The sequence below is a fragment of the Cyprinodon variegatus genome, unplaced genomic scaffold (assembly GCF_000732505.1).
Source record: "Cyprinodon variegatus isolate N-32 unplaced genomic scaffold, C_variegatus-1.0 Scaffold753, whole genome shotgun sequence".
Lineage (NCBI taxonomy): Eukaryota > Metazoa > Chordata > Actinopteri > Cyprinodontiformes > Cyprinodontidae > Cyprinodon > Cyprinodon variegatus.
The window spans coordinates 112,484-124,044 of NW_015151206.1; the positions used below are offsets into that span (position 1 = coordinate 112,484).

At 37.9% G+C, this 11,561-nt stretch overlaps 1 protein-coding gene across 1 annotated transcript in view; it reads left to right on the forward strand.

Annotated features, from left to right (window-relative positions):
* Positions 1-249: 249 nt before the first annotated feature.
* The window catches only part of tep1 (telomerase-associated protein 1), a 59,093-nt gene continuing 47,781 nt past the window's right edge, over positions 250-11,561 (forward strand). The window contains exons 1-11 of the mRNA XM_015395697.1: positions 250-371; positions 3,074-3,579; positions 5,088-5,276; positions 5,367-5,516; positions 6,846-7,010; positions 7,082-7,219; positions 7,375-7,446; positions 8,593-8,717; positions 9,171-9,328; positions 9,436-9,545; positions 9,644-9,722. Of these exons, the coding sequence (XP_015251183.1) occupies positions 3,076-3,579; positions 5,088-5,276; positions 5,367-5,516; positions 6,846-7,010; positions 7,082-7,219; positions 7,375-7,446; positions 8,593-8,717; positions 9,171-9,328; positions 9,436-9,545; positions 9,644-9,722 (1,690 nt within the window). The 5' untranslated portion in view covers positions 250-371; positions 3,074-3,075. The remainder of the gene's footprint in view (positions 372-3,073; positions 3,580-5,087; positions 5,277-5,366; positions 5,517-6,845; positions 7,011-7,081; positions 7,220-7,374; positions 7,447-8,592; positions 8,718-9,170; positions 9,329-9,435; positions 9,546-9,643; positions 9,723-11,561) is intronic.

Genomic DNA, 11,561 nt, shown 5'->3' on the forward strand with positions numbered 1-11,561 from the left:
GTCCACGGTGAATCTGTGGCCTCTGTGGATTTCTTTCTTTCTGTGTGTTATCAAAGCTGGGCCACAACAATTACGAATGTGTTAAAAACTGCATCGTCGATCATATTTTAATGAATTTTCTCATCAATATGCGAGAACCTGAAGCAGTGCGCGTTCCCGCGACAGGGGGCGCGGTTTTCTGCATGGCTGCGTGTCTCAGCATAACACCTGCTGTGTGCGCATGCACAGTGGTAGTTCTGCAGAGATTCTCTGTTCCTGGTTTCAGTTGACAGCTGTTTTATAGGTAGATCAACTCCAGCAGGACACCGAGCGGTAAAGTCACAGCTTTGTTAGAATCGGTCCTTTGTATGTGGAGTTTAAGAGGCATTCAGGTGAATTTTCAGTGTTTGTTCTGGACATTCATTATAGTCACGGTTAAAAATGACTAAAGTCTCTGATGGCTGCTTACTGACTGTTTATATCCGCTTCTGTCCAGCTTTAGATACAAAGTGATTCATGTTATAATTTAGACCTACTGTACAAACCTGGATCTTATTGCTGTTAAGGAGTTGTTGTTGTTTTTAGGTCCTAATAAAGTTGTATTGCTTTAGGAAAGTCATTTATATAATCCAAATATGGTGGATTCATATTATAATGCATAGGCACTGATTACTTTTTTGATTTTATTTAATGTATTGTTGTAAAGCCATTATTCTGTTTCCTAGGTCATCTATTTTCTTTTTAAGACACACCTTAAAAGGCAACTACGGAAGAGGATTAGGGCCACTGGAAAAAAAAAAAAAAAAAGTAAACTGATTTTTAAGTTTTATTTCAGTTTAACATGGGAAAAAAAGTCAGAATTCTGACATTAAAGTCAGAATTCTGACATTTTCCCCATACTATACTGAAATAAAAAAAAAAAAAACAGTTAACTTTTTTTTTTTTTTTCCAGTGGCCCTAATCCTCTTCCGTAGGCAACAGCAGGCGTGATCAATAGAAAGAATGCAGAGGAGCAGCTGCTGAACTAAATGCTGTCTAAGGTTCAGGGAGCTTTCCAGGAGTGGTTCTTTTCTTATCACCTTTGTCCCCATGAAGCAACCTAAAGTTCTTAGCTTTTTAGCACTTTTTATCCAGAAATCTAATTGTATTTTCTGGGATTTTTGTGAGCCAAAAAATTATGCAGGACTTTCAGATATTTTTTTTTTAAATATTACATTTTTGTATTTTTCACGCCTTTGATCAGTTAAACATTTAATTTATTCTTAGTAAGCAATCTTGGATACGTGTCTTTATATATATATTCCTTTCATTGTGTGAATCCAAATGCTTTCACTTCCCTTTCTCTCTGCTGCTCTAATGGATCTAGTTCTTCATTTAGGGACAATAAAACCCAAATACTTTGTAAGGACATTTCTAGTTGCAAGTCTCCACTGGTATATCAATGATCAGCTTTGGACAAAATAATATGGAAACATTTCAAATTAAGTTAATGAAGAAGGAGTGTCTAAAACCAACTTTAGAAGCATTTAATCAGAGGGAAAAGGCTCTCTGGTGAAACTATCTGTCTATTAAGCAAATAATAGATTTTTTTCCCCCATGTCATAGAAAGGGTTCCTCTATTGACCACCGGCTACAGGAGATTAAGTAATCACAGGAGTATTTAACAGAATTTCTAGAAGAACCTGTATAGCAGGGTTGACTGATTAAAAATCAGTAGAGTCCAAAAAAAAAGAAAACAACCAGTAAAGGTCTGGAGATATTTTTAATTAAAATCCATTACTTTGAACAGCATTTAACACTGAAATAAAATGAGGTGTTTATGCATCCATGCTATACTTTGATTTTTTTTTATAAAAAACAAAAGGGAAAAAAACATTTTTCCATTTTTAAATCTAAACTGCTTTTTTAAACAATCCTTCACAAGTCGGCATGTAAATGATTTCCTGACTTTTATATCTTTTATAAAACACCTGAACTGACCTTTTGTTTTAATCTTTCCTTCCTTTTTTTCTGGCTTAATGAGAGCAGTGGGCTTTATGCTGCCCTGCAAGGATATAAACCTGGGTTTAAATGGAGACAAATTCATTCTAAAGCACATATCAAGGTGCTCATTTGGAGCCTGGATCCATATTTATTTTTTAGTATATTCATGATGGAGAATCCTGCTATCACCGCAGTTCTTTCAGCAGTCCACACTTTCTCTGCTCTCTTTTTCTCATCATCTTCTCCTTCTTTCCCATCACCCGGCTTGCCACAGGTTTGCCTGCTGTGTCTGAAAGTAGCAGCAGCAGCAACCCAGACTGACAGCAGCTCATTGCCTGATTAGTATCACGTGTAGCCTGGTGCTGGACGCTCCACAGGGCTTTACCGTACAAGCAGGAGAAGTGGTGCAAGTGAAATTAGATACTGTTGTCAGACAACATGCTGTAATTTATAAATGTTTTAGATCAGGTTGGGTCCAGATTAGCCTGCAGGTGGGTCTGTATCTGCACCGCGGTCCGCTAATCTGTGACCTCTGCTATATAGAAATGAACCTGGCTGGTTCAGAGATTTTCCCATGTATTCTCTCCAAGGCAGTTTTACTTTTTGACCATGCAGTGGTGGTTTCGTTTTTTTCTTATTTTCTTCATGAAGCCACTAAACAAAAAAAAAAGAACAAAAAAACAGGGCGACCATTAATTGTTTTAAACAATGAGCCAAAGAGCCACTTGCACCCCTCTGTGCAGCCCCCCCTACATTGGTTGTTGTTCTGAACAATTTTGCAAAAAAAAAAGTTGCAATTTTTATTTATTTATTTTTTTTTTAACTGATATTGCAGTTGGGATTTTATTTTGTGCCTCATTTTGCATTATTATATGGCAAAATGCAATTAATTGCCCAGCTCTTATTGCTTTTAGGGCAAACTTTGAAGTAGACTTTTTGTGTTCATCTTAAAACTTTCAAAAACCAGATCTGATTAAAATACAACAAATAAAAGTGAAATGTGGAGAGGCTTATGTGTCTGATCTTTTCTTATAGAATAAACATCAACCTCTTAGCTGCTTCTCCGTTAAGGTGGTCTGAATACATGTACTGTATGTTCTTCTCTCCACAGACATGAGGTCGCTGACCTTGGAAAAGATGGATGTGGCCTCAGGAGAGCAGCAACATCTGCCCACATGTGGAAGCAGTCTGACCTCCAACTACTGTCCGCCAAGTTTGGAGAATAAGATTTTAATGCAGGCCTCAGCAACAAATCCCCAACCCTGGTCCTCGCTCTTTCCTACGCAACCTTCCTCCCATTCTTCTCTTCAGCCAACCAGTCTGTCCTCCACCTCCTCCTTTCTTCTCTCCTCCTCTTGCTCAGCTGATTCCCCCCTCCTCAGCACCCACAACAAACTCCTAACAACTAGTTCTAGCCTTACTCCTTCCTTGACCTCCACTGTTCCCTCAAACCCTTTGGTCTTCTCAACACTGACCGGGAACCTTCAGGTCTCTGGTTCTTATTCATTCCTGAAGAGCAATCTGAGTGGAGAAAAGAAGATTGATGAAGAAGCAGAGGATGAGGATGATGAGGAAATCTCAGAGGATATGCAATCCTCTTTTGAGGAAACAAGCGTGGTACAAACACCTGTCTTTCTTATTTGCTTTTCAAATCAAATGTTTACATACGTTTAGACAAACAAGCTTAGATGAAATCTTTTGAGTTTTATGTCAAACTCGACACCAAAGAGGATTTATATTTGCTAAATGCCAGAATAATGAGGAAAAAAGTTATTAAAATCAGACGTTTACATACATTTTCCTTTAGTTCTCTGTATAATTACCTTTAGGGCTGTCAAATGTTTTGAGTTTACAGAGCATCAGAGCTGCTACATCAGAGGTCGGCTCTTAGGCCCCTCCCCCATAAACACCTCTTGCTTTAAGTCCATGCATTTTCTAATAGACTGAGATCAGGCATTTCTGATGACAACCCAAAATTACTGGCTTTGTTCTCCTGAAGTCCGTTTAGAAAGATTTATTGGTGCTCAAGATTTAACTTTCTGTCAGATATCTTGAAATATTTCCTGAATATTACCAACTAAAGCTCTTTTTTTTAAAGATGTCATACAGCCTGGGGAAAGAAATGAGTCCTTCCTGCATAAAACAACCCCGGGTCATGATGCTAACTCCGCCGTTCTTTAGATTCAGTTGTTATAAAAATTCTTCTTACACCTTCTAAAACCACAGGACATGTGTGGAGAAATGAAGGTCTTTGAACCTGCCTGCTAACTGTAGTCTGGGTTTATATTTTATGTGGACTAATGGCTTCTTGCTCTCTGAGTGGGTTTTTCTGCCTTTTACCGGAACGTGACGCGTTTCACTGTGAATTAAAGTAGTTTTAGCTCCATCTTTGACCAGAAGGGTGGGACAACTTCACCTTCGGGACTCTCTTTCTGTGATCAAACTTCAAATGTGGTAAATTAACTAATGCTGAAACATCTAATCGGATTAATTGATTATTAAAATAATTCTCAACTAATTTAGTAATCAATTAATTGTTAACTGGAGTATAGCGACTCTAAAACATGCCTTTAGCTGACAGAGCGACCCACTTAGGGCAGCAATTCTACTGTAATTTAAATATATATATATACATTTTTGCATTTAAGATGTAGAAAAACTTTTCTCCTGTAAATATGCTCTATCCAGAACTCCTCAAGTGGAAATATTTTAGTTTCACTTGGTTTAAAACCTTCTTTAAGGAACCTTTTGCTATTTGATTATAAATCAATTAATTATTAAAAAAATCAACAGATTAATCAATTAGCAAAATAACCGTTAGTAGCAGCCCTAGCATTAATAATTCACCCATTAGTCTGAAGTTGACATCATTTGGGCTCTCTCAAATTATTTAAAGGCCAAGTTATCTGAGCAAATGTAAACGTCTGACTTTAAAGAAACAAATTAATAAAAATTCCCCTTTTATTCTGTTATCTAACAATTGGAATCTATCTCAGTAATCCTGACTAAAAAGTGTTTGTTTAGTTTAAACTGCAGAATAAGCTCTAAAAAAATAATAGTTAAGCATCTCCATGACAGCCGTTCTTAATTCATCTGCTGGTGCATTTTGTGACTGACTGCTGCAGCTGGATGAAGACCAGATGTCTGAAGAGGACGGCGGTGGAGGAGACGCTGAGACCGCCGCAGAGTTACCGGTCATCGACATGGAGTGGAGGGACCATGAGGGCGATGACGCTGGGATGATCAAGCAGGAGGAATTTGCAGAGCTAGATGGAGGAACCCAAAGTGCTTTGGAAGACTTGAAAGATAAAAAGGTTTTACTTCTTAATCTGCATTCTGTAAGAACATAAATGATGTCAGATTTTTACTCCTGGATGCTGATTGTTGTCCTTTCTGTCCCTCAGTACCTTCTGTTGAACGCAGTCTGCTGCTCTCTGGTTAATAAGAGCAAAGCTCCTGGCCAGCAGGACTGGGACTCAGAGAACAGTGTTTGGACCAGAATCACTGATCTGGCCAAGGACATCTCTGTTGGTGACCCACAGTTTCTTCTTAAGGTGCGTTTGCTGGTGTAACGTCTGTTTAATGGACTTTCTGTGCACATTCTGTTCAGTTTTGGTTCATCTTTTCTAATAGACACTAAACCCATGATTGCTTTGTCTGTCATGAAAATAAATCAAAAAAAGATCGAGGAGAAAAACGTCCTTGTGCGTTATCTCTTATGCTGCTTCAGTTCTAATTGGTAATCTATACATTTATCTGTCTATAAATTACCTGAATGTTCAGGTAAGGCCCTGAATGTTCTGTAATAAATACAATTCAAACTTTGCAAATGTTTACAAACATGTAGAAGGAATCATTTTAGCCATAAAAAATAAACGGAAAAGGCAATGGGAGCAAGATTATTTTAAAAACAAAGTGTTTTACAAATCTGTTTTTTTTTTTCTTTTTATTTTGAAGAAGGAAAATTTACTACAAACACTATGAAAAGCAATGTTTGCTTCCTAACATTTTTTATTTAATCTTTTTTTTTTTTTTTTGCTTTTTTTTAATGGTTATCCTCATTTTTAAGGTCTAAAAGATTATCCAAAAATCAACCAACTGGATTCTGTGTTTAAAAAGGAAAGAATTGAATACGATTATTTTATTTTATTCTTCCACAGTCATGGCTAGTGATGGGTTAATCAGGCATCTTGAAGCATTTTGACTCATTGAAAAAACTGAATTGATGCTGCATTGATACTGTCTCACAGAATACTGACACCTGCTGGACATTTAAAGACACTACAAGCAGCTTATTGGACAGACTAAACTGAATTAATATGATGACCTAATATAATGATATAATTTAAGTTATTTTAGGTTATATTGTATTATTTCATATCTGTTTAAATTGAAAATATCTTTGATATTTTTAGATGTAGCCTATAAATAATGTCATAAGGTGAACATTTAGGGGAAAATGTAAATCAGAATGCTTATATACTAGGATTTTAAATCAAACAAACAAACGAGTCCATTTTTAAACTGTGAGGAGTAGAAAGTAGAGATCTGTGCATAAAAATGTGAGTAGGAGTAAAAAGTATCTAAAAAAAAAAAAAAAAAGCCATTTGTGTCATTCAAAAACGGAGTTCTTGTAAAATAAAGTATCTAAAAAAAAAAAAAAAAAGCCAAACAGCCTATCTATTCAGACACCTTTTTGGAAAAACATACTTTTTGGGGTTTTTCTATTAGCAATAAATTGAGTACAATTACCTTTATTTTATGTTCATAAACACAGATTATTTAATAAAAACAAATAACTGGATTAACAACAAAAAGTGTCATGAGGTTTATAATACATTTAATCACATATAACATCTGTTTTCTCCTTGTTGTCTGTCCAGGTTGCAGTTTACAGCCGACAGGAGTTAAACATCCGAATCACTACAAACTTCCTATTGGCTCTGGCTGCCAGTCTGAACTCCACCAAGCCTCATGTTCGCAGATATTTCTGTGCTGCAGTGCAGCTCCCCTCTGACTGGCTGGAAGTGGTCAGAATCTACACTACGGTAAGCCTGAGTCATCATCAACTTCTCCATATTTTTATTTTCCTTTAAAGTAACTGATTATCCTCCTTCAGTGCTTCAGCCCCAGCCTGCCGACGTGTCTGAAGAAGGCCATGGTCGACAAGTTTAAGCAGTTCAATGAGTACCAGCTGGCCAAATACAACACACGCAAACACCGCTGTAAACACAACCGGCAGAAACCAAAACGAAAGGTAAAAAAAAAGGCTTTAATGGAGCAAACTATGATGGTATTTTAAAGGTTTAGTGTCTGATGCTGGTTGAAATGCTGATGGAAACATAACAATCTCTTGTTTCTGTGAATTAGCGCTGGGCTTTCCTAAAGGTAACCTTATTTCTAATTTTGCAGAAACCAACTTCTGCAGATTTTAAACAATGGGCTAAATTCCTCAATTCTGAACCAGAAGTTCTGAAGAAATATGTAAGTTTTTACTTCTGTTTGTTTACAACAGTTGATGTTTTTCTCCTTCAGCAACGATTTAACAAAGCTTTTACTTTGAAATTAAATGACGCAGGCTGATTTTCTTGCAAAAGTACATCAGATATTTAAATCCTTGAGAGAAAATATCTCCAATGTTTTATGGTAACTACTGCAGCTGTTTAAAGACTGAAGGCCAGAAAACACAGTTTTTGTCCGTTCTGACAGGAAATCTATTGGGACCAGATTGTGGCGTTCATTGAAAAGTCAATGGCGATGATCACACCTGGCACGATTTTACTGAAATAGACCCCATGTCTGCAGCAATTCAGCTGCAATTTCAATGGGTCTGACAGGAAGAGAGACGCTGTTACAAAGTAAAATACATCTGCTTTTGGAGGAAAATAAAAGATATAATCTGTTAATCGCACAGGGAGAGAGAGTTATGCATTGCATACATAGCAAGTGGGACAGATTTTGGCAAAAACAATGAATGATACATTAAAAAAGAAAACTTTACCCATTATACGAGTTCAGGAGAACAGACAACTGGTAAAGTAGTGTTCCTCTTTGAGCCTCACAAAAACGATGGACTGAAAGAGCAGTTTATCAACAAAAAAAATATAACGTCAGGCGAAAAAAAGTGGATATAGTAAAATGATCCTCTTTAGTCTCACAAGAAACAAAATAACAAGGGGCAGACAGAGCAGGTAAACGTGGTTTATCTCTCTTACCTCTTTATGGAAAAAAAAAAAAAGAAAAACTCAGATAAACTTCGCAGATCTCTCTGAGAATCACCTCTCTGCCTCAGTCAGCATATAAACCCTCCCACTGCATTTATTGCTGTTTTTCTTTTCTTTAGACGTAGATCTCATTATCTATCTATTCTGGTTTGAGATGCTGCACAGACTCGTTGAATGGGGCTTAGTTTTATATTTTTATATAACTTTTCACACTCTGTTCAATTCAAATGTGGGAAATTGTTTTAATTTTGCGTAGCACAGAGACAGAAGTGGAAAACATCAGCACAGATCTGCCCACCCTGCCTAGTCGGGGCCTCTCTATATGCAGTCAGTGTGACATGGAATAAAATCGTATAGGAGATTTTAAGTCGTGTTCAGGCCCTAACAGCTGTTTATCTGTGCTCAGCTCCAGGTGGAGGATGGCAGAGTGGTGGTGGATAAAAAACAGGGCGAGTTCAGCCTGAAGAAGCTGATCAAGAAGCTTCACATTAAGGAGCCTGCTGACCTTGTTATGGCCATTCTTGGAAAAAAGTAAGACACATACATCGGGATGTTTTTTAAACCCAGAGGGTGCAAAGATTTAGCACAGCTCAGCTATTGAAATTTAGCTATGGTTGGATTTTTTTATACTTTAAGTGGGATATGAATGAAAAAAATGTTAGGAAAAGATTTTAAGTTATGTGAGAAATGATTGTTTATTATTATTGGTTTAAAAAAATGCAATAACTATAATTCATATCCCACTTAAACCCTACGGTTCAGTCGTACAGTGTGAGCAGTTGCTGCGTGCAACGACTGAAAAAATCGAACAGTGTACGCCCGGCTTAAACAAGCCCAAACTCAAAACTAATCTTTTTATGAATACAAGCAAATGTCTTAAGTAAGGATTTTATTTTATTTTGTCCCCCTTTTAAACATCAAGTTGCTGAAATGGTGATTTAATTTGTAGCAAACACTCTAACCAGGGTGTTGGACTTTGTGCAGGTATCCCAGTGATGCGAAGGCGTTCATCCACAGCGGGATAAAGGGTGTGTGGGACCCAGACAGAGCCGGACAGCGGATGAAGCTCAAAGAGCCTCAGACGTGGGAACGACTGCTCAGTATGGAGGGCAACAAGGCCGCCACCTGGCAGAAGCTCATAGGTCAGAAATCAACGACGAGGGGTAGCAACCATGAGCATGGGGGGGAAAGTTATGTTTTACCTTTAATATTTCTCTGTGTGGTGAAGGATAACTTTGTTTCTGTTTAGACAGCAGATCTCTTCCCTTCATGGCCATGTTGAGGAACCTAAGGAACATGATCACTAAGGGAATCAGTGAGGCTCATCACAAAAAGATCCTCAGCAGGCTGACCAATAAGGTTCAACGTGCTCTAATGTCATGTTCCTCCTGCAAATCAAAACTGTTCTTTAGTTTCTGCTATGTTCTCTAACGTCTGTTCTTTTAACGTCCTTCCAGAATGCAATCATTCAGAGCCGACAGTTTCCTTTCAGATTCCTCGCAGCTTACAAAGTTATCATGGAGCTTCGCGCTTTAGGTAAGAGGCATCCACAATATCAAAGTCTTAAAGGTACAGTTGGTAATAATTACAGGGATTTACTGACAGAAATCATATATATAATCTATAATATGTTTGCTATTTACTGTCACCTTTGAAGTGAAAATCTCTGAGCTTTGCAGCTCAACAGAGCTGCTCGGAGGCAGCCTCTTCTTTTAGCCTTCTTGGCCTATTTATTCTCAGGCTTCACAGCAGAGCATTTGCTCAATATACCTAACGGGAGGTAGAGTGAAGGAAACAGAAACGTCTGTCTCACAGCGACACTGTGGTGAAAATCAGACACTGCACACAAACTGATTATTTTAATAGTCTCAATCTGTGCCTTAGAAATAGCTTTTTATAATCACATAGGAGTGGGTTTTGCATTTGTGGAGGCAGACATCTCTTGCGCTATGGCAGCACAGAGCTAATAAACTAGTGACTATAGAGATCTCTGTTACATTTTGAATTAAAAAAGCTTCCTGGATGGGAATCGAAATGTCTTCAAACTTGGAAACTGTCGGGTTCATAAAATGTAGGTTTTTGCAAAAGAAGAACTGAAATACACAATTATGGATCCAATTTCTGCAGAAAGGCGAAACAGTTGAACCCCAGACTCAAACACACTGTCTCCCACTGGACCTCCTCTGCAGAGTGTTTATTAACAGAACATGACGCATGGTTACAAACAGATTATTGTTCTGACAGAACAATTGATCAGTTCATGAAGACAGAATGCTCCATCAGAATGACAAGGCAGGATGGTCTCCTGACTGGATCATGACACAGGAGTGGAGCATCCCCTCGCACAAATGTTTCATAAACACACATTTATTTTATAATCATCATTGAAAAACCTAACAGAAACAAAGTCCTTTGGATTGACTTTTAACTCTTTTGGAGGATCTCCGTTACGCTCAGCACAGTGCTCCTAGCATCATCCTCTGTGTATTTTTCTTCTTCAAATGGTAGAGGTGGGCAGATCGATCCTAGGATCGAAACTATCAATACCAACTTTGCTATTGAACAATATGTAGCTTTGCTGCTCCCCCCTCCCCTCTCGTCACCGGCTCAGCACGCAGGCTCAGCATGGCCCCGCCCATTCAGCTCTCTCTCCACTCAGCACATTCAACTGCACTGCTGCTCTGCAGAGGAGCATAAAAACATGAAGAGGGAAAGAAGCGGCGTTCGACTATATTTGAATAATGTAAATGTAACAATGGCAAGCTGTATGGTTTGTGAAAGCCGATTAAATGCAGTGGAAACACAACAAGTTTATATAAGCACATGAAAAACCAACACGAGCAAGAAAACGTCGAGGTACAGAAAGAGAGAGAGGAGACGAAACTTCACTTATTGCCTCAATAAATATATAAATACATAAAACTTAAATGTTAAAAAAGTATCAGTATCGTATCGATATCAGGGATACTGACCCTGAATTTAGTTTGTATCGTATCGATTAAAAATTCCCGGTATCGCCCAACTCTTTCAAGTGGATAAAAATTCTTTACACTTTTGACCTAAAATGCTGTCAGGTTCCTTTAAGACAGTTTCATTGAAGTATTTTAGCATCTTAATTCAAACCCCATCATCCAAGTCAGTAGAACAAAGGCTTTACTCAAAACAACAGAGAGGGTTTTAGATACACATGCTGGACCAGGGATGACTAACTCCTGTTAGCGGGTTTTCCATAAGGGCAGCCAGCACATAGCATCGATACATACCAAGTGCTGTATATATCGACCTGGAAAATCATTTCACATATCTTTAAATCAAGCTAATATTTGGGTCAAATGCTGCATCATTTGAAGCCTTTTTAGTCGAAGTTCTCGTTAA